The sequence below is a fragment of the Accipiter gentilis genome, chromosome 7 (genome assembly GCF_929443795.1).
Source record: "Accipiter gentilis chromosome 7, bAccGen1.1, whole genome shotgun sequence".
Classification (NCBI taxonomy): Eukaryota; Metazoa; Chordata; class Aves; order Accipitriformes; family Accipitridae; genus Astur; species Astur gentilis.
In genome coordinates, this window is record NC_064886.1 from 18071377 (window position 1) to 18089115 (window position 17739).

The 17739-nt window shown below is 40.9% G+C and overlaps 1 protein-coding gene across 1 annotated transcript in view; it reads left to right on the top strand.

Moving 5' to 3' along the window:
* Positions 1 to 17305, top strand: part of DNAH10 (dynein axonemal heavy chain 10) — a 57920-nt gene extending 40615 nt beyond the window's left edge. The window contains exons 58-79 of the mRNA XM_049806170.1: positions 410 to 591; positions 1348 to 1484; positions 2416 to 2633; positions 3026 to 3247; positions 3854 to 4001; positions 4517 to 4796; positions 5173 to 5402; positions 6111 to 6384; positions 6820 to 6924; positions 7432 to 7586; positions 8346 to 8500; positions 8725 to 8908; positions 9756 to 9956; positions 11148 to 11357; positions 11743 to 11838; positions 12578 to 12749; positions 13386 to 13517; positions 14037 to 14248; positions 14334 to 14501; positions 14720 to 14900; positions 15960 to 16105; positions 16580 to 17305. Of these exons, the coding sequence (XP_049662127.1) occupies positions 410 to 591; positions 1348 to 1484; positions 2416 to 2633; positions 3026 to 3247; positions 3854 to 4001; positions 4517 to 4796; positions 5173 to 5402; positions 6111 to 6384; positions 6820 to 6924; positions 7432 to 7586; positions 8346 to 8500; positions 8725 to 8908; positions 9756 to 9956; positions 11148 to 11357; positions 11743 to 11838; positions 12578 to 12749; positions 13386 to 13517; positions 14037 to 14248; positions 14334 to 14501; positions 14720 to 14900; positions 15960 to 16105; positions 16580 to 16726 (3955 nt within the window). The 3' untranslated portion in view covers positions 16727 to 17305. The remainder of the gene's footprint in view (positions 1 to 409; positions 592 to 1347; positions 1485 to 2415; positions 2634 to 3025; positions 3248 to 3853; positions 4002 to 4516; positions 4797 to 5172; positions 5403 to 6110; positions 6385 to 6819; positions 6925 to 7431; positions 7587 to 8345; positions 8501 to 8724; positions 8909 to 9755; positions 9957 to 11147; positions 11358 to 11742; positions 11839 to 12577; positions 12750 to 13385; positions 13518 to 14036; positions 14249 to 14333; positions 14502 to 14719; positions 14901 to 15959; positions 16106 to 16579) is intronic.
* The last annotated feature ends 434 nt before the right edge of the window (positions 17306 to 17739 follow it).

Below are 17739 nucleotides of genomic sequence, written 5' to 3' on the forward strand. Positions count from 1 at the left end.
GTCCTTGGCTCTCCCCGAAATAGCAACAACTGTCCCTTCCCTGCCACACTTATTTAGTTTCCTTTCTCTCGTAGATTTCTGGATTCTTCCTGTACTGCTTGTCCCAATGGACAGCTGCTTCACTGCCCTAGGGAAGAATATCATGGGTCAGGATTTTAGGCCTTCCACTGTCGAAATCCTTTAGTAATTCATCGATAAAATTGTCTGAATAAAAAAATTGGTTTTGAGCTTTTGACTATTTAATAATTTCTTGTCTGGCCTGGGTTATCTTTTTCACTTTGTGTAGGATGTCTTATGTACTAGCTTTTGCTGTGTTGCAATGACTCTCTTAATGGGAAGTACACGTCTGGCATCATGTGCTTTGTTTCCTCCTTTTTCTCCTCCACTGTCTCCTTCACCTGTTTTCTAGATCCTTTGCAAAGCCCCCTGAGCAGGTGCGGGCTGTTTTGGAAAGTGTTTTTATAATGAGAGGTTACAAAGAATTAAACTGGAAGACAGCCAAAGGAATGATGTCTGAGGCAAATTTCCTGCGATCCCTGATGGAGATAGATTTTGATGGAATTACTCAGAGCCAAGTGAAGTCTGTCCGAGGTAAATTACTGATCTGTATACTTGGAATGAACGTAGGATCTTGTTAATGTGATTAGCCATGCCAGTGGCAATCCTGCCAGTGTTGTTTGGGAGGGTGGTATTCACTTTATGCAAAGGGACAGCACTGTCTGCAGTGCTGCAGATGTTGCACTGTTGGGATGACTAGATTTTTCAGAGTTCAAAGACCTTCTGCTACGTGTTACATCCAGTTTATACCTCAGCTAGGGTCTTACACACTCTGGGTTAGAGTAGACAAGAAACTAACAGGATAACGGCACAGGCCTGCTGTCTGCTTTTAGCTACTTAGTAGAATTATGACCTCACCCATGTGGTGGCAATTAAAATGTAATATATACAGAGTGGAAAGAAGATAAGCTATAACTAAAGCTTATGAGCCAAACTTTGCACATGCTGATGAGGGTGTTATCCAGAGAAGTTCCATTAAGAAGGGAGTTTGGCTCTTTGAACAAAATTGCATCTGACCACTGCAGAGGTAACAAACCATGATCCTCAACAACTCCTGAATGCACTCCCTTCATGGAGAAAGAACTTCAGAAATCACTACCAATATTGTGCTTGTAGTGTTACAGCCTAGTAGCTTCATCTTAAAGTCAGAGTCTCTTTAATATTCTGACAAATATTTCATATTGTCTGTCACAGCATTGCTTGATATTGCTGGTAGGGAAAGCTATTTCTCTGAGGATTTCTGCACTGTAATTCAACTCACTTACAATATTTTTGTGTTTGCCCATTTAGATGTGTTAAAGAAATGTAATACTACCATGAGCGAAATGGAACTTGTTAGCAAAGCAGGACTGGGAATGTTAAAGTTTGTTGAAGCAGTGATGAGCTACTGTGATGTAGTTAAAGAAGTCAAGCCGAAGAGAGAAAAGGTAAAGCATGTGGATTCAAACTCAGAGAAGGATGAAGCATGATCCTGATGAGAAAAATAACACTTGACAATTTTGTAGACTTCCCATTTCTCCTCTCAAGTGCAAAAAAGAGGTGTTTAGGGGAACTATTGCACTAGGAGTGAGGCAGGTACTTGGTTATAAATTGCTGTGTTTGTTGTGTCATGCCGGGATGTGGGTTCCCATCCAAGCCAGTGCTTGAAGGGAGGAGCATGTTCAGTTGGAATTTTGTAATCTAACATGCTTAGAAAAACACAGTTTATAGCTGTCTACTGAAAACAGACTTCAAAACACATGGCATTTGGACAGAGCAGAGCTCAGTAGTACACAATATCCATCCCTTAAGCACAGACCTTTCAATTAACTTTTTTTAGAACGACTGTAAAGTTAGCTGTATTACCAAAGGAAATCTAATGTCCAACATATGATGCTGGGAAACTTTCTTCAAGAATGGGTTATGATATACTGAGAAAGTATATTCACTAGATGATGAGTCTCACTATTTTTAAGGCCTTAATATAGTTATTAAGCAGACAAACCTCCATTTTTGTCACAGGATGACAGTTCTGCTGACCTTCAATGTCAGCAGGACTGCTCACATGCTTTAATATACCTCGTGGGTACAAAACTCTAGGAGATTTATCTGGTTTGGAACTGCAGTATCAGACCATGATGTATATGTCTGGGATGGGGAGGGGTGGGTGAGAAACAGTGCCAGTTATTTTGGCTTACACTGTTTATTACCAGGACACTTTGAAATGCATGAAATACCAGTTATTTTGGCTTACACTGTTTATTACCAGGACACTTTGAAATGCGTGAAATAGCCAAAAGAAATCTGAGAAGTTAAAGCTTCTCTCCATAGCCCTTCTTTCCTCTGATACTCTTATGTTTCCTTCATAATGTAATGTAGGTGGCTAGGCTAGAACGGAACTATTACTTAAGTAAGCGGGAACTGGAAAAGATAAAGGCAGAGTTGGCTACCATTCAGGATGAGCTTAAAGCTTTGGGGAACAAATATCAAGAGGCAATAAAAGAAAAGCAACAGTTACAAGAAGAAGCAGAGATTATGCAGAGAAGATTAGATGCTGCTGACAAGCTCATCTTTGGCTTGAGATCTGAGAATAAGAGGTAAGTCTAGGTTCAAAGAGGAGCATTTTTGACATCAGAGGGTCATGTGCCAGGGATAAAATCTGTCAAACAGAGGCAGTTTTGGAAACGTCATTTCCAGTGATATTTGTTTCTGAGAAGAGCCAATATGTGTTCTAAGCTAATATCTGTTAGCTCCTGAAAAATAGTAACAGCAATTTTTAGTGCAGAAGGACAAGGTGAACTGAGATTAAAAGGAAGAAGTTTCAGATCACCTTGGTGTCTGTGGCCATCATAGTAGTGAGAGAACAACCGATTGTAAATTTGGGGGACTGTCTCAGCCTACACCTAAAGTAGCAGCACCTGGAAATTCTGCACATAAACCCCATCTCCCTGGTACAGACTGACCCAGGATTCCCTTATAATTCTATCAGATGGACAAAGGAATTAGAGGACTATGAAATACGAAAGGTGAAGTTGCTTGGAGACTGTCTACTCTGTGCCGCCTTTCTGAGCTACGAAGGAGCATTCAACTGGGAGTTTCGTAATGAAATGATTTATCAAGTGTGGCAAGAAGATATCCTCTCACGAGAGATTCCTCTCAGTCAACCATTTAGGTTAGAAAGCCTCCTGACCAATGAGGTGGAGGTTAGCAGGTATGTCCAGTCAAGAAACCCAGTAACTACTGAATGTGAAATTGTGATGTGGGAGTCTGGATCTGTATTTGTAGCATAGAATTGGCATTGTGGGTGGAGGTGCACAGCCATACCAGAGAAAGCCCATTGTACTTTCATGTCTCAAAGATGGCAAGGAGACATTTTTCTTCTGGTTAACAGAGGCTATTTGTTCTAACAAACTGTTGTACTTTGCACTCCAGGGACATTCACTGAACTTGGACACATATAATACCTTTTTAGGAAATTTTTTAAGGAGTTGTCTATAATATGTCTTCCCATAGCCCAACAAGAGTCTTTTCATTGATTTCGATAAATTTGGAATTAAACCCATGCCTCAGCCCATATTTCAACTACTGCAGGATTACTCATCAAATGCAACAGTCAGTGTTTGGATAGTGTAGTTACAAATGACTCAGGTAATGAGTCAGTCTGAATTCTGACACTGTTCACACACGTACACTATGTGCTTCCTTGTGTGTCTAATAGCGTGCTTAATGAATTGGATAATTTTACTGACAAATGAAACGTGCTGCTGTCCCATCATGTTTTCATCCCAGCCTGGTCTTTGATCCATTCCGTTCCCAGGTGGGTTTCCCAAGGATTGCCTCCAGATGAACTCTCTATCCAGAATGGCATCCTGACAACATATGCAAGCCGCTTCCCACTCTGTATTGACCCACAGCAACAGGCATTACATTGGATTAAGAAGAAAGAAGAAAAAAATAACCTGAGGGTAAAGATAAATGGTCATTTTACCTCTTTACTGGTTGTTTTAAAAGCTGCATAAATATCTGTCACCTTGAATGGGGAACTGATTATGTACTGACAAACGTGTTGACTATTGTGTCTCTGAAACAGATAGTGAATATCACTGTGAATATCACGGATGGTTTGTCTGGGATCTTGGTTAGCCTTAGTACATACAGAAATAGTACAACCAAAAGGCTGGTGCAGATTGTGTTTTACCTCATCTCCAGGATGGAGTTTTCATGTAGGACCACTACCATAGTCAGAGACATAGCTGGAACTTTGAAGAATAGTTCTCCAAATGGAAATGATTCTCAACTAATCAGGAAAAAAAAGCACCTCTACTGTTTTGTACCAGTGCAGTTTATATCATCTGTAAGAGGAAAGACAAAAAGCAACAAAGAGCAAACTTCATTAGTGCTGGCAACTAATGCAAAATAGTGGTGTTCAGCAAATAGAATATCAGTTCTCTTTTCATATCTTCCCATTATTCTCTTGCAGATGGCTTCCTTTAATGACCCAGATTTCCTCAAACAACTAGAACTGGCCATAAAGTATGGAAGCCCTTTCTTGTTGCATGGTGTTGATGAATACATTGATCCTGTGATAGACAATGTCTTAGAGAAGAATATCAAAGTTGCACAGGGGCGAACATTCATTGTCCTGGGTGACAAAGAGGTTGACTATGACAATAATTTTAGATTGTACCTGAACACCAAATTGTCGAATCCAAAGTATTCTCCCTCTGTGTTTGGCAAAGCTATGGTTATTAATTACACAGGTAAGCAAAAGTGTGTATTTAGTAACAAAGTAGTGATTATGCTGTAGTGCAAGTTTAGGGCCTGGGTGGTTGTCTGAAACAGTAATGAAACTCTAAAAAATTCATAGTGTCCCTTATACTTAGCATCTGATTTAACAGAAAATCCCTCTCCCTTCTCTCTTCTAAGCTAAATATCTCTTCTTGCACCTGTTGTGTTAGGATGTCTTGGTAGAATTAAGATACAGAGTTATTAACCAAGTCACTCTGTTGCATTGCTGTAGTTTTATGAGAGGATTGACATGAAATAAGTTGTGTAAAAGCTCTCCTTGTGTTTAAAAGAAAAAGACTTTCCTGTGTACGTGTGTTGTATCTGTATGTACGTGTGTTGTATCTGTAGTTACACTAAAGGGCCTAGAGGATCAGTTGCTCAGCGTCATTATGGGTTTTGAAAGAAGGGAATTGGAAGAACAGAGAGAACATCTCATCCAGGAGACAAGTGACAACAAAAACTTGCTGAAAGATCTGGAAGACTCTCTCCTTCGGGAACTGACATCTTCTACAGGAAACATGTTGGACAACTTGGACTTGGTGCAAACCCTGGAAGAGACAAAATCCAAAGCTACTGAGGTACTGGCTCTGGGCTTTTTGGAAGGATATGTACTAATAGAACATAATTTTTCCTTTTTCATTATGCTTCATCTTTCACCCTTGAAGCTAGGAATTAGTTTGAAAGGAAATGGAGAGTTTTTTCATGAGTATGTTGGATTGCTCAGTATTGGGCAGTATTTTATTGCATCAGAGAACCAAATCCTATCTTCAGGAAAGTCTTTATCAGGACTAAAGTAACGGTTGTTTACAGTTCTAAAGCAAAGAGCATATGACATATTTCTTTCAGCTCTGAAACTACCTTTGTGTTGTCTTGTATCAGATCTGAAATGAAAAGTTAAGATATTTGTTACTCAGAGAGGATGCAGAATCTCGATCCTTGGAGGTTTTCAGTAGTTGGGCAAAGCCATAACTGACCTGGTCTAGTGGTGGTCATAGTCCAGCTTTGGGCAGAAAGTTGAACTAAGGATCCCCAGAGTGCCTTTCCCACACTATTTCCATGATTCTGTGTAAATCTTTGCCTTTACTTTTCATAAATATACAGTATGGGATTAATTTGATCTAACTTTTGAATTTTATAATTCATACTACTTTAGGGCTACCTGCCCAAATTCCCTTTATAGTCAACATAGAGAGGCAGACAGTGAGTAGCTCTGCTTATTGTGATATAATATACATACTATGGATCAGTGCAGTAATTACATGTGTATAAAATCAATGTATGGCTAGGTGATTGAAAAACTGAATCTGGCTGAGATGACAGCGGTGGATATTGATCACCTTCGAGATGGCTACAGACCAGCTGCCAGGAGGGGGGCCATTTTATTCTCCGTTTTGTCTGAAATGGCACTTGTCAACATCATGTATCAGTACTCACTGGTCTCCTTCTTAGATGTTTTTGGACTCTCTCTTCGGAAATCCATGCCCAGTCCTATTCTTCTGAAGAGGTTAAAAAACATTATGGATACACTGACTTTCAACACCTATAACTATGGCTGCACAGGTTAGTGTGATTTAGTGATGGGCTGATACTGTGTTGTGCAAATGCTTGTTAAAAGCCATGCCTCCAGTTGGTTTACATTAAAGAGGCAAGTTACCAAACAGGGAATTCACTAATGTTCAGTTCTCAGCATTGGTCCTGGTTTACACTTTACTCCCTGCTATTTCTGTTTCAAGAAACTATAGATATTACCTATGTAACTTTTAAAGAAATGCTTTTCTTAATGAAGTTATGAATGGTAAATCACAGTTATGGATCTGACATCCCTGGATGTAGCTCACAGATGGTGTTTTGACTCTGTAAGCCTGATCCAAAAACCCCATCTTCAATCACCCTGATCTTTGTGGGGTGACCACATGCAGGATGTGGATTTAAAGATTGCTCCAGTTCCACAGTATTTAGCAGCTGATTTTTGAAAATATTGTCCTTTTAATGCAGGCTTGTTTGAGAAGCATAAGTTACTATTCTCCTTTAATATGACTGTCAGGATAGAACAAGCTGATGGCAGAGTTCCACACGGAGAACTTGAGTTCTTTCTGAAAGGTAAAGTGAATATTTATGTATAAATATATAGCTATATGTAGCAATAGCTAAAAAATCCTTCAAAGATACATTTTTTACTGGATATGAGTTACTGTAAGAGCTAGCACCTAGAGAAACGGCTGAAGACAGCTGAACTATGTTGGTTTACACAAATTGTGGATTCTGCTATTTCTGTTTTTTCACTTAGTTAAACAGTGAAGAGGCTAATCTTTCTCTGCAGATGTTGATAAATCACATTAGCTAATTGTTAGGATGTTACCTGAGAAAATAATCTTTAGTTATTTTCTGACTATGTATAAATAATGTTAGAAAGGGTTGCGAAGATACAACTCTGGCTTTGCAAGCACTTGTAAAATGCCATCTTTTCTTCAGTAGACCACTTTAATCTTACAGTGCTTCCAGAAACAAATCTCCAATTGGTTTCTCTGTGCAGTGGGACCATATGTGTGGTCATGTATTGGAGAATTTATGACATGGACATTCACTCTGGTTTCTGAATGTGACTAGGCAATATTTCCCTGGAGAAGAGTGCACGAAAGAAACCGTATGCTTGGCTTCCAGATCAAGGCTGGGAAGACCTAATTCGCTTGTCTGAACTATTTCCTGAGAAATTTGAATCTCTTCCAGATGATGTGGAAAAAAATCCAGATGTATGGAAAAATGTACGTGCTTTTCTGCAATCCTGTTCTCTCTCCTTGTTTTTCTTCTGGTATTAAATGTTCAAGTATGATGCAATGTGCCATAGCACTCGGCAGGAGGCATGTCACCACTGGGTTTTTCTGTCAAGGCTTTGCTTTTCTTCTTGACCTCAGTGATTGGCTTATTTCCAGAAAAATTAAGGCTCTTATTATTTAAAAACCAAACCAAAAAAATCTTCCCTGGTATACTGTAAATGTCTTATTTTCCAGTCAAATGCCTTAGATGAGTTATTTGCCCTATTGAAGTCAGTGGAATTTTTGCTGTTGATTTCAACTGTCAACATTTCACTTATTTTTGTACTGCTAAATTGTACTTCGATCTTCTTGTGGCAGTGAGTTCTACAAGCTAGGTACAAACACAGACTTTTTTTTGTTCCACCTTTACTTTCATTCCATGTCTTCTTGCTTTATAAGAAGTCTTTCTGTAAGCAATCTGTTAATACTTTTTGCTTGAGATGCTATTTTCTGTATGGTAAGAGAATTACTTGACATAAAATGAAAGTACAAATGTATTTCTGGACTTGAACACTTTATACTGAAAAAGCTGAATTTTCTACATTTACTTAACCTTTTGGTATTTCTATGCAGCTGATTGACTTTCTTCTTTGTTCTCCTTGTGTCTCTTGTCCCCTTGTTAATCAAGTTGCTTTTGTCTGCTTTCTTAGTAATTTCATTGATAGAGCCATTTGATTAATTTGCATTGTCTCCCATTTTTCTTGCCAGTGGTATGATACAGACACTCTGGAGCAGATGCCATTCCCCATGCAGTACCAGAACAATCTCACGAACTTTCAGAAGCTCCTACTTTTACGGTGTTTCCGGGTGGACCGGCTATATCGGGCAGTAACAGACTATGTTACTCTAACAATGAGTGAGAAGTAAGTCACTCTCTTCTTTGAAATCCGAGTCACACTGTTCAGGTATTTCACACAGCTATGTAAATGATTTTGTAATTTGCCTGAACAACAGAGCATGAGTTGTCTTTGTATCATTTCCATGCGCACTCTGCAGTGAGCTTTGATGTTTGTGTAAAAGTCAACTTTTACACACGATGGCTGCTCTTGTGCAAATTAGCAGTTTATTGTGCTTCTTTTCCTACCAGGTATGTGCAGCCCCCTGTGATCAGCTTTGAAGCTATCTTTGAGCAGAGCAGTCCTTACTCACCAGTTGTTTTTATCTTAAGTCCTGGTTCTGATCCTGTCAGTGACCTCATGAAACTGGCCGAGAGGACAGGATTTGGAGGAGATAGACTCAAATTCCTAGCCATGGGACAAGGCCAAGAAAAGGTAACTTTGGTGGGAAGATAGGGATGCGCTGTGTGCAGCAGGTTAGTCTGTGAATTGCAAATCATGCTCCTAATGTGGTGGGCCTTTTCAAATTTCCTCTCCAAAGGTGTGCTCCATTTTAAAGGGCGTTATTTTGTGGTTCACACATAGCACACAATTTGCCAGCCTAGGAATAATGCTTTTCTGTAATGTGAAAGGGGGCATTTGGCTGATTGGCTGATTTTATGGTTTGGGTATGGGTAGATTCAGAATGATACTGTTGTCTGTTAAAAACAGTTGAGCTGAAAAATGTTACTCTGCAGCCTTTCAAAGGTTAATCAGTGACCCTGTGTGTCTGTGTATAGACATGAGTTGATTGGGAGTCAACAGTGTTTGTTACCAAAAAGTTATCCTGCTGATTTTTCTATCTTTCCTGTAGCTTTCCTTTTTGTTAGGGACACTAAGACAGGGGTGTCCAAAGCTTAGCAGCTGCGTGAATTTGCTGCGATTTCAGTCAGTGGGAGAACTCCTATTAGATTCATTTAGACCACCACTTCCTAGACTCTGGCCTTCACCATCTTCTGGGCCATGCACACTCCTGTACTGTTTTGAAATACTTCAATGCTCTGCGTGACTTTTAATTTCAAAAGGAATTAATGAAATAAAAAAAGCATCTCAGAGCAACTTCTCGTGGTATTGGAAAAGGTCTGTTCTCAGCAAGGAGCATTCTGGTAAGTCTACTAAAACTAACTAAAAGGCTGGGTGTGCTTGCTAGCAGGAAGAAATCCACTGCATTAACCCATCAGAGTCAGTTTACTTACAGGATAAAGGGAGAATTACTCACCGACAGTTCTTTCCCTCTCTTAAGATTTCTTTGCAGATGCTGGAGAATGCAGTGGTTTGTGGAGAGTGGCTCATGTTGCAGAACTGTCACCTTTTGGTGAAGTGGCTTATCAATTTGGAAAAGGCCTTGGAGAAAATTACAAAGCCTCACCCAGACTTTCGCCTCTGGCTGACTACTGACCCGACCAAGGGCTTCCCAATTGGAATACTGCAGAAGTCATTAAAGGTACTGTGCAGTGGGCAAACCCTGGTCAGGAGGGCATGTCCTGCCACTCTTACTCACCAAAACAGACTGGCTTTGGGAAGAGCATGACCTGAATGCAGCATGTTGACTTGGGCTGTATGTACTAGCTTTTTGCCTTTATAAGCCAAATCCTTTTTTCATCATCCTGTTTATCTTATGGTGATTCTTCCTTTGGGTGAAAGCTGTTCAGCAGTTTTTTTCTGAAGCAGTTATTTCAGAGTTAAGGTTTGTGAGTAAACCTGGAAATGTGACAAATGCTCTTTAGATTCAAATGCTGCCACAAGTGAGGAATATCCGGAGAGACAGAAATAGTCCTGTCAGTCCTGATGCTGAAGTGTAGAACTGAGGTCTGTGTCTAGCCTAGCAATAGTGCCAGTGGAGCAGACGTTGTAATAGGATAATGGTTTCCAGCTGCTACTTCAGGCTGCAGCATTTATCACAAGCAAGCTGAGCTGATTACTTTGAAGGCACAAGCCACGATGCTGTCCTGATGTTCTTTTCTATGGCTGCTTTACTTCTGTTGTGGTGAACCAGTCCTGTAAACACAATTATTTTATTTCACAGATTTGAAAGCAGTGGCATGACAGATCCACCCAATATGTGCTCTAGTGTATCAATGACAGCTGTGGAGTATTCACCTCCAGCAGCGCTTAGTGCTGCAGTGGGGAGAAGTGAGCATGAACATATCTTTAAGACTGCAAATACTCACTTTGTAGGTCTAGCCATGAGCAGTGAGAACAAAGGTTTTATAGCACTTTGAGAAAGCTGCCAGGAAGCTGGCTCTGCTGCAGTTTGATCACCAGTAAAGCCATATTAAAGACTGTTAAGCCATCTACTGTGGTGATATGTAGGACACACCAAAATGTGTAAAGTACTGATATTTCAATAAATTAGACCTTAAAGTATGATAAATATTAACACCTTTCCAATAACATGACTATTTCTAAAATAGTATCAAGTTTCTCTTTACATATGTGTGTTTACCTTGATAAGCTTAAAAGGTCTGTTTCATGTCTTTACTTAAGAAAAAATTGCATATTGATATGAATTTGGAAAGCTGCTCAAAATTTTCAAGATTGTATTGTATAGCTTGCTTAGAGAGTGTGATAATATTTACAGCTTATTTTTCTGAGGCTATCCAGTAATTAATGGCTTCCCTCATTATTTTGATAGGTTGTGACAGAACCACCTAATGGTCTGAAACTGAATATGAGAGCCACCTACTTCAAAATTCCCCAAGAAACATTAGAGCAGTGCCCACATCCTGCCTTTAAATCCTTAGTCTATGTCTTGGCATTTTTCCATGCTGTGGTTCAGGAGAGAAGGAAGTTTGGGAAGGTTGGCTGGAACATACCATATGATTTTAATGAATCTGATTTCCAGGTAAGAAAATAATTACAATGGCTCTTATATTCTTGAGTTGCTCAGACTACTTTTGAAAACATATAATCTATCCAGTTTTAATCTTTTCTTACAGTAAGATTTTGCCTCATTTTTTTTCTGCTGCTGTGGAGTCACGTAGACTCCTGATCTTCTATAATGTCAATTTTGGCCACTAAAAATTAATCATATTTCAAATCTGTCAAATCTGTCATGTTTATATTGCCTCTCTCATGGGTTTCTTTTCTTAAGAGGACTTAACTTTTTAATTATTTGAGAAAGAAATAATTGTTAGTTTTCAAACAAGAACTATATTAAATAAAATCTATGGATATGTATAGCTGATTTATGAATCTTCTTATCTCATGTGTTCTAACAACTTTATTAGGTCTGCATGGAAATTCTTAACACATATTTGAGAAAAGCTTTCCAACAAAATGATGATAAAATCCCCTGGAGCAGTCTCAAATATCTTATTGGTGAGGTGAGTGCCTACAGTGTCACTAAGGAACATTTGATGGTCAAAGAATCCAGATAGATGAGACTTCCTTTCTGCATGGCCTGCATTATCAAGTAAAGCTGGCTGACAATCTCTCCTGGGCAGTCTTGAAACTCCTGTGTAGCCCTGAGCAAGTCACTTAATCTCATTGTCTCAATGAAATAGGGCTGTTGTGTGTAACTGCACAACAGGGGAGTTATAGTGCTTAATTAATTTTGAGTGAGAGCGCCCTTGGGATGGTCTGATGAAAGGTACTGAACAGCACAACTTCACAGGATTATTAGTACAGTGGAGCATTACTGATGTGAGAGCTGTACAAACATATTTCTAAAGCTATTGCAGTGCTGTACATGATACATGCTGTGTAGTAGCTGGCCAGTTTAGCATAGCTGCTGTGACATGAAATGCTGCAGAAAGCTGTTATTTTGCAGCACTTAATCACAGCTGGTACCTAAGGACGGTACCATTGCACATAAATCACCAAGAGTGGTTATTAGGAGTGGCCCACAGCAGCTCTCTCCAGGCTAAGTCGAGATACTTCCTGCTTGTTCCCCCTCGAGAGGGGGCTAGAGAAGATGTACTTGGTTTCCCTTAAGGGAGACGGTGTTATACCGCACAGTCTCAGCAGAAATGAAGAGTGATTTGTTTTGGTTTTTTGGGTTTTTTAAACCATATTTGCTGCCCCAAAAGCCAGTGCTGTAATACTGATGTAACTGATTTCTAGGTCATGTATGGTGGGCGCGCCATTGATAGCTTTGATCGTCGCATTCTGACTGTCTATATGGATGAGTACCTTGGTGATTTCATATTTGACACATTCCAAACGTTTCACTTTTATAAAAACGACAAGGTTGATTATAAAATTCCACAAGGGACTGTAAAAGATGACTTTGTTGGTAAGAAATGCTTTTCCTGCCACATAAGTTAGCATTAAAAAAACAAAAGTCTACTTACAGTATACATTCTCTCCACACGTCCATTGCCAGATATGAGAAGTTGAAAGGAACTTGAGGCATTGCATGTGTATGTATTCAAAAAACGTGTAGACAAGGCACTTCAGAGCATGGTTTAGTGGGCATCATTGATGGTTGGACTCAATGATCTTGAAGGTTTTTTTCCAACCTAAATGATTCTGTGATTCTATGTATTGCCATGTTGTAATCCACTGATGGTACTGTTCTTGCTTTGTATGAGCAGCCCTTGGTAATGTGAACTTAACTTACCAGCCAGCTCCTCATTTCCTTAAAAAGAAAAAAAACCCCAAAAATCCCCAGGTAAACAGCATGTTAATTTTTTATTATTGATACATTTCCATGGGGTGGGCTATATGTGTGTGTGTGTGTGTGTGCATTTCATCCTTAAAAATGTTTAGTCAACCATTGCACTATTTCAATCCCAGCTGTAGCATTTTATTTTTTTTCAAGCAGAGCAATAACAAAAATTGCTCATGGAATTCACTGCAGTATTCTTTTTTGCCTGGCAGCTGTGGCTTAATACATCACATTTTTAGGAAGCGTGTTTTTGTATTGCAGAGGCGATAGAATCTCTGCCGCTTGCTAATACTCCAGAGGTATTTGGTCTTCATGCAAATGCTGAGATTGGGTATTATACACAGGCAGTTCGTGATATATGGTCTCATCTTCTTGAGCTGCAGCCACAAACGGGTATGTTCTCCGTTACTTTGAACTGTTTTTGTAGATAAGAAATAATGAGGTGGCTCCTTGCTGTGGGGATTGTGATCCCTGCAGCCCGCTTCAGGGTGCCTGGGTCCTGGCACGGACACTGCCGCCCATTGTGCTGCCTGCTCCCGGCGTGGGGAAGCGCGGGTGCCCGCAGCCCGGCACGTGGAGAAAGGTTTTGGCGGCAGCACAGGTTGGTGTCTGCCGGTCCACCCTGGGATGGGGGGTTGGGGGGGGAGGGGCACGGCTGGCGTAGTGACCTTGGGGAGCAGAGGCAGCAAAACAGTGGGGCTGGGCAGCGAGCGAGGCAGCTGAACGGCTTAGCCCTGCCAGCATGGAAGTAGTTCAGCACGTGCCCAGAGGCAGGCAGGGTGCACATCAGTGCTGCAGAGGGTGGGAGACTTTGAGGCCAAAAGGTGAGTCAGCTCTCAGATCTCTTAGAGATCTAATAATAGAAGGGGTAGTGTATGCAGATTTAGTCTCACTAAACCATTTTGGTTTCAGGTGAAACTGGTACAAGAATTAGTCGAGATGAATATATCGCAAATGTTGCTAAGGATATAGAAAACAAAGTACCGCAAGTATTCGATCTTGACCAGATACGGAAGGGGTTTGGACCAGACATAACCCCTACGACTGTGGTGCTGTTGCAGGAACTGGAACGCTTTAATAAGCTGATCATTCGAATGGCAAAGTCATTGGCTGAACTGCAGCGTGTAAGTAAAGAACACAGCTATTGGATGAAATCAGTCAGGCTTCGCCTGCCCCAGGCTGACACTCAGACTCCCACCATCTTTCCAGGCCTTGGCTGGGGAAGTTGGAATGAGCAGTGAACTGGATGATGTGGCTCGGGCTCTCTTTAACGGACAGATTCCTGGAATCTGGCGGCGGCTGGCCCCCGACACACTCAAAACACTTGGAAATTGGATTATTTTCTTTAGAGCTCGGTATAACCAGTACACCAGCTGGGTAAGCAAGTGCCTCCAGAAAGATTTTTGTCTTGTTAATCTGCATGATATGCTGTGCAAATTGCTGCTTGAGACAAGTTACTTGAACTAATGCTAATCACCACCTAGAACGACAAGACAGACTAGCTCCTGGCTAGTCTTTAAGAGTGTTGGTCTCTGGGCTGAGTATCAGGTGTGGTGGGACAACCAGGTGCTGCAAATCATATTCTGGGATTGCAGGTTAACGACTGCGAGCCAAAGGTGATGTGGCTCTCAGGCCTGCACGTTCCAGAAGCTTACCTGACAGCTCTTGTTCAAGCTACCTGCAGGAGAAACAAGTGGCCCTTGGATCACTCCACCCTCTACACTGAGGTAACCAAGTACAGGACTGCAGAAGAGATCACTGAAGGGTCTATTCAAGGTAGGTATTTTTATGATTATTTGGCAAAAATAATAAAGTAGCTGACTGGTGAGAGAGAAAGAAATAGCCTGGCATACTGAGTAAATTACTTAGATTATACCTCTGCAGACCACACCCTTGGCTCTGCATTTCACAGTCCACATGATTTCAAGCTGGGAAGAAGCTGGGTTCTGGTTTCTCCTTTCCTGCTGCACACACAAAGTTTGATTTTCCTTCTTCAGCTCTTTTCACCCATGTGCAGGTACCTGAACTTACACCTCTCCCTTGCTGGCTTGCTCTCTATATACTTTTTCACTTAATGGCTACAACATTACCAATCCTAGCAGGTCTATTTACACTACAGATAATATGTTGAAATATATTTAAACAAAAAGTAAATGCAACTATGTATGATTTATTGTGTAGATATAGCTTTATGAAATCTCTATGACTAGCAATGCTCTAATTACTAAATATAATAAATGCTGGGTAAAGGGGACAGTTGAGCAATACTTTTGAGTACTAGAGCTGGTTGGGAACAGAGGAGGGGAAAAAAAATATCTACTTGTTTTTAACTCTAACTTTCAGTTAAAAATAAAAGTAACCTCAGGGGCATACCTAGACTATTCTTTATTTACTAACATTTCATCAAAATGCTTGGTATTCGTACCAGAACAACTCTATTCCAACCCTTCACCTTTTGTTAGAATGATGTAATGAGCAGTCCCACAGGAGTTACAAAGATCTTTTACAACTTGGCTATTACTTGGCCAAGTAATTGGAGGATGGAACCCACTGCAGGGAAGAGAACTGCAAGCAAATCAGTATTAATTCCTAATAATGTTTAGAATATGTAGTACAACTGAGATAATCTTAATTTGAAAAAAATTTTAGAGCACAGCTGTATTGTAAAAGCAAACACCACAGATAAGTATACCTCTGTGTAGCTGCAGTTTGGAACATAGTGGGTTTTGTCATGACTACAAGTGCCAAGGACAGCTGTTGCAGGAACTGTTGTCTTAAACTGATTTCTTGAGTAGCTCAATTTACACAAGGTGTTGCATTTTTCTGCCCATACAGGCTGCTTTGTTTCTGGTCTGTTTCTGGAAGGAGCAGACTGGGATGTAGAGCACAGCTGCCTTACCAAAAGCCAGCCCAGAGTCCTGGTGGTGGAGTTGCCCATTGTGAAGATAATCCCCACTGAAGCACGCAGGCTCAAACTCCAGGTAGTGCTCCTTGGGGACACAATGGCCGGTTGCTTATTAACTTCCTTCTGTTTTCATATCTCAAAAGCTGGTAGTCCCTTCCCTCTTAGCACAAGCAGCACCATTTTATCATTACCACTATCATATAAAGTAGGACATTTAACACTTTGCCTTATGTTAGCCTTCATTACAGTTTTTCATTCCTGAGGGTTATGCTCAGGGGGGTTAATAGGTTTGCTGCCTTTTTCCATTCAGCCAGTATGGGAGAGGCATCTTGGGACACTTACACTCCCACTATTTTTTTTAATTATTTCCCATTACCAGTTAATGACATAAAGGATGTTTACATTTTCTGGGTATCAGATATTTAAGACTTACAGCAAAAAAAGTGAATTTCTGAAGACAATCAGCTCTGCTAGAGGCCCTTCTTGTTTCCAGTTTCATGTTGTACTTCAAGCACTACTCAGTGTCCTTCTTTCCTTCATGCTCTTTTAGAATACCCTCCGGACGCCTGTGTACACAACCTCCCAAAGAAGGAATGCAATGGGCGTTGGCCTTGTTTTTGAAGCTGATCTTTACACCACAAAGCACATTTCCCATTGGGTCCTTCAAGGTGTTTGTCTCACCTTGAATGCAGACTGACACTCTGGAGTTGGCAACCCTTTGGGGGGCAGGGAAAAAAGTCAAACTAGGCAGAAATTCAGCACCACAGGTGGGGCAGTGTTCACTTAGGCACACCTGACTTTAAATAGTATGATAGAACCAAGCTACTACTGTCATCAATAAACACATTTGAAGAGAAAAGTGTTTTTCATAATTTGTATTTCCTTGTAGAGAGGCTCCAAGCTGGTCTATGTATACGAAAGAGGTAATAAGTTAGTCTCGCACACACAAAGACCGAGGTTTGCCTGTATGGTTGTAAGAAATGTTTTTAATTGCCCAAAGCATCACTTCTGCTGTGCTTAGAAGTGGTGCCTTCCATCATCCTTGAACAAGTGGCAGGGAAGATCAGTCATACAGTAGATCGCCATAAAAATATGGCAACAACCACCAAAAAACCCAAACCCGCTGCTGGTTAATGCAATACATTTAAAAATAGTTAACCACAGAATAACAAACTTTCTTTAACCAACCATTGTCCAGGAACACAGCTGTTCCCTATCCCTCCCCACCATTCATGTAAGAAATCCTACCTACCCACACAACCAGCAAGGCGTAACACTGAAGTGTGTCTCTTGGGCGTCACAACAGCAAGTGACCAAGTCATGAGGGTGTGCCGGCACGAGAGGCCTCAGGCTACTGGGTGTTCAAACCCTCTCTGACTCGGAACAACCCTGCTGTAAGTTGTCATGCTGCACAGGAAATTTAGCAGTACCACAGTTAGGGAGAACAGCTTTTGTCATCCTGCCAGTGCCTTTGTGGGGGAAGCTGACAGCGATCCAAGGCTCCAGTGGGAGACGCAGACAGCGATCCAAGGCTCCAGTGGGAGACGCACACCAACACACAGCTGCAGAAAAAGCTTAAGAGGGGCAGACTACAGCTGGCAAGGGGAAGGAAAGAGGGCAGGCAGGGATCCTTCATCAGCTTTCACAGAGAGTATGCGTTCCAAGTTTTTGAAGGCACATCATAAGCTTAGCAGCATTTGGGAGCCATTG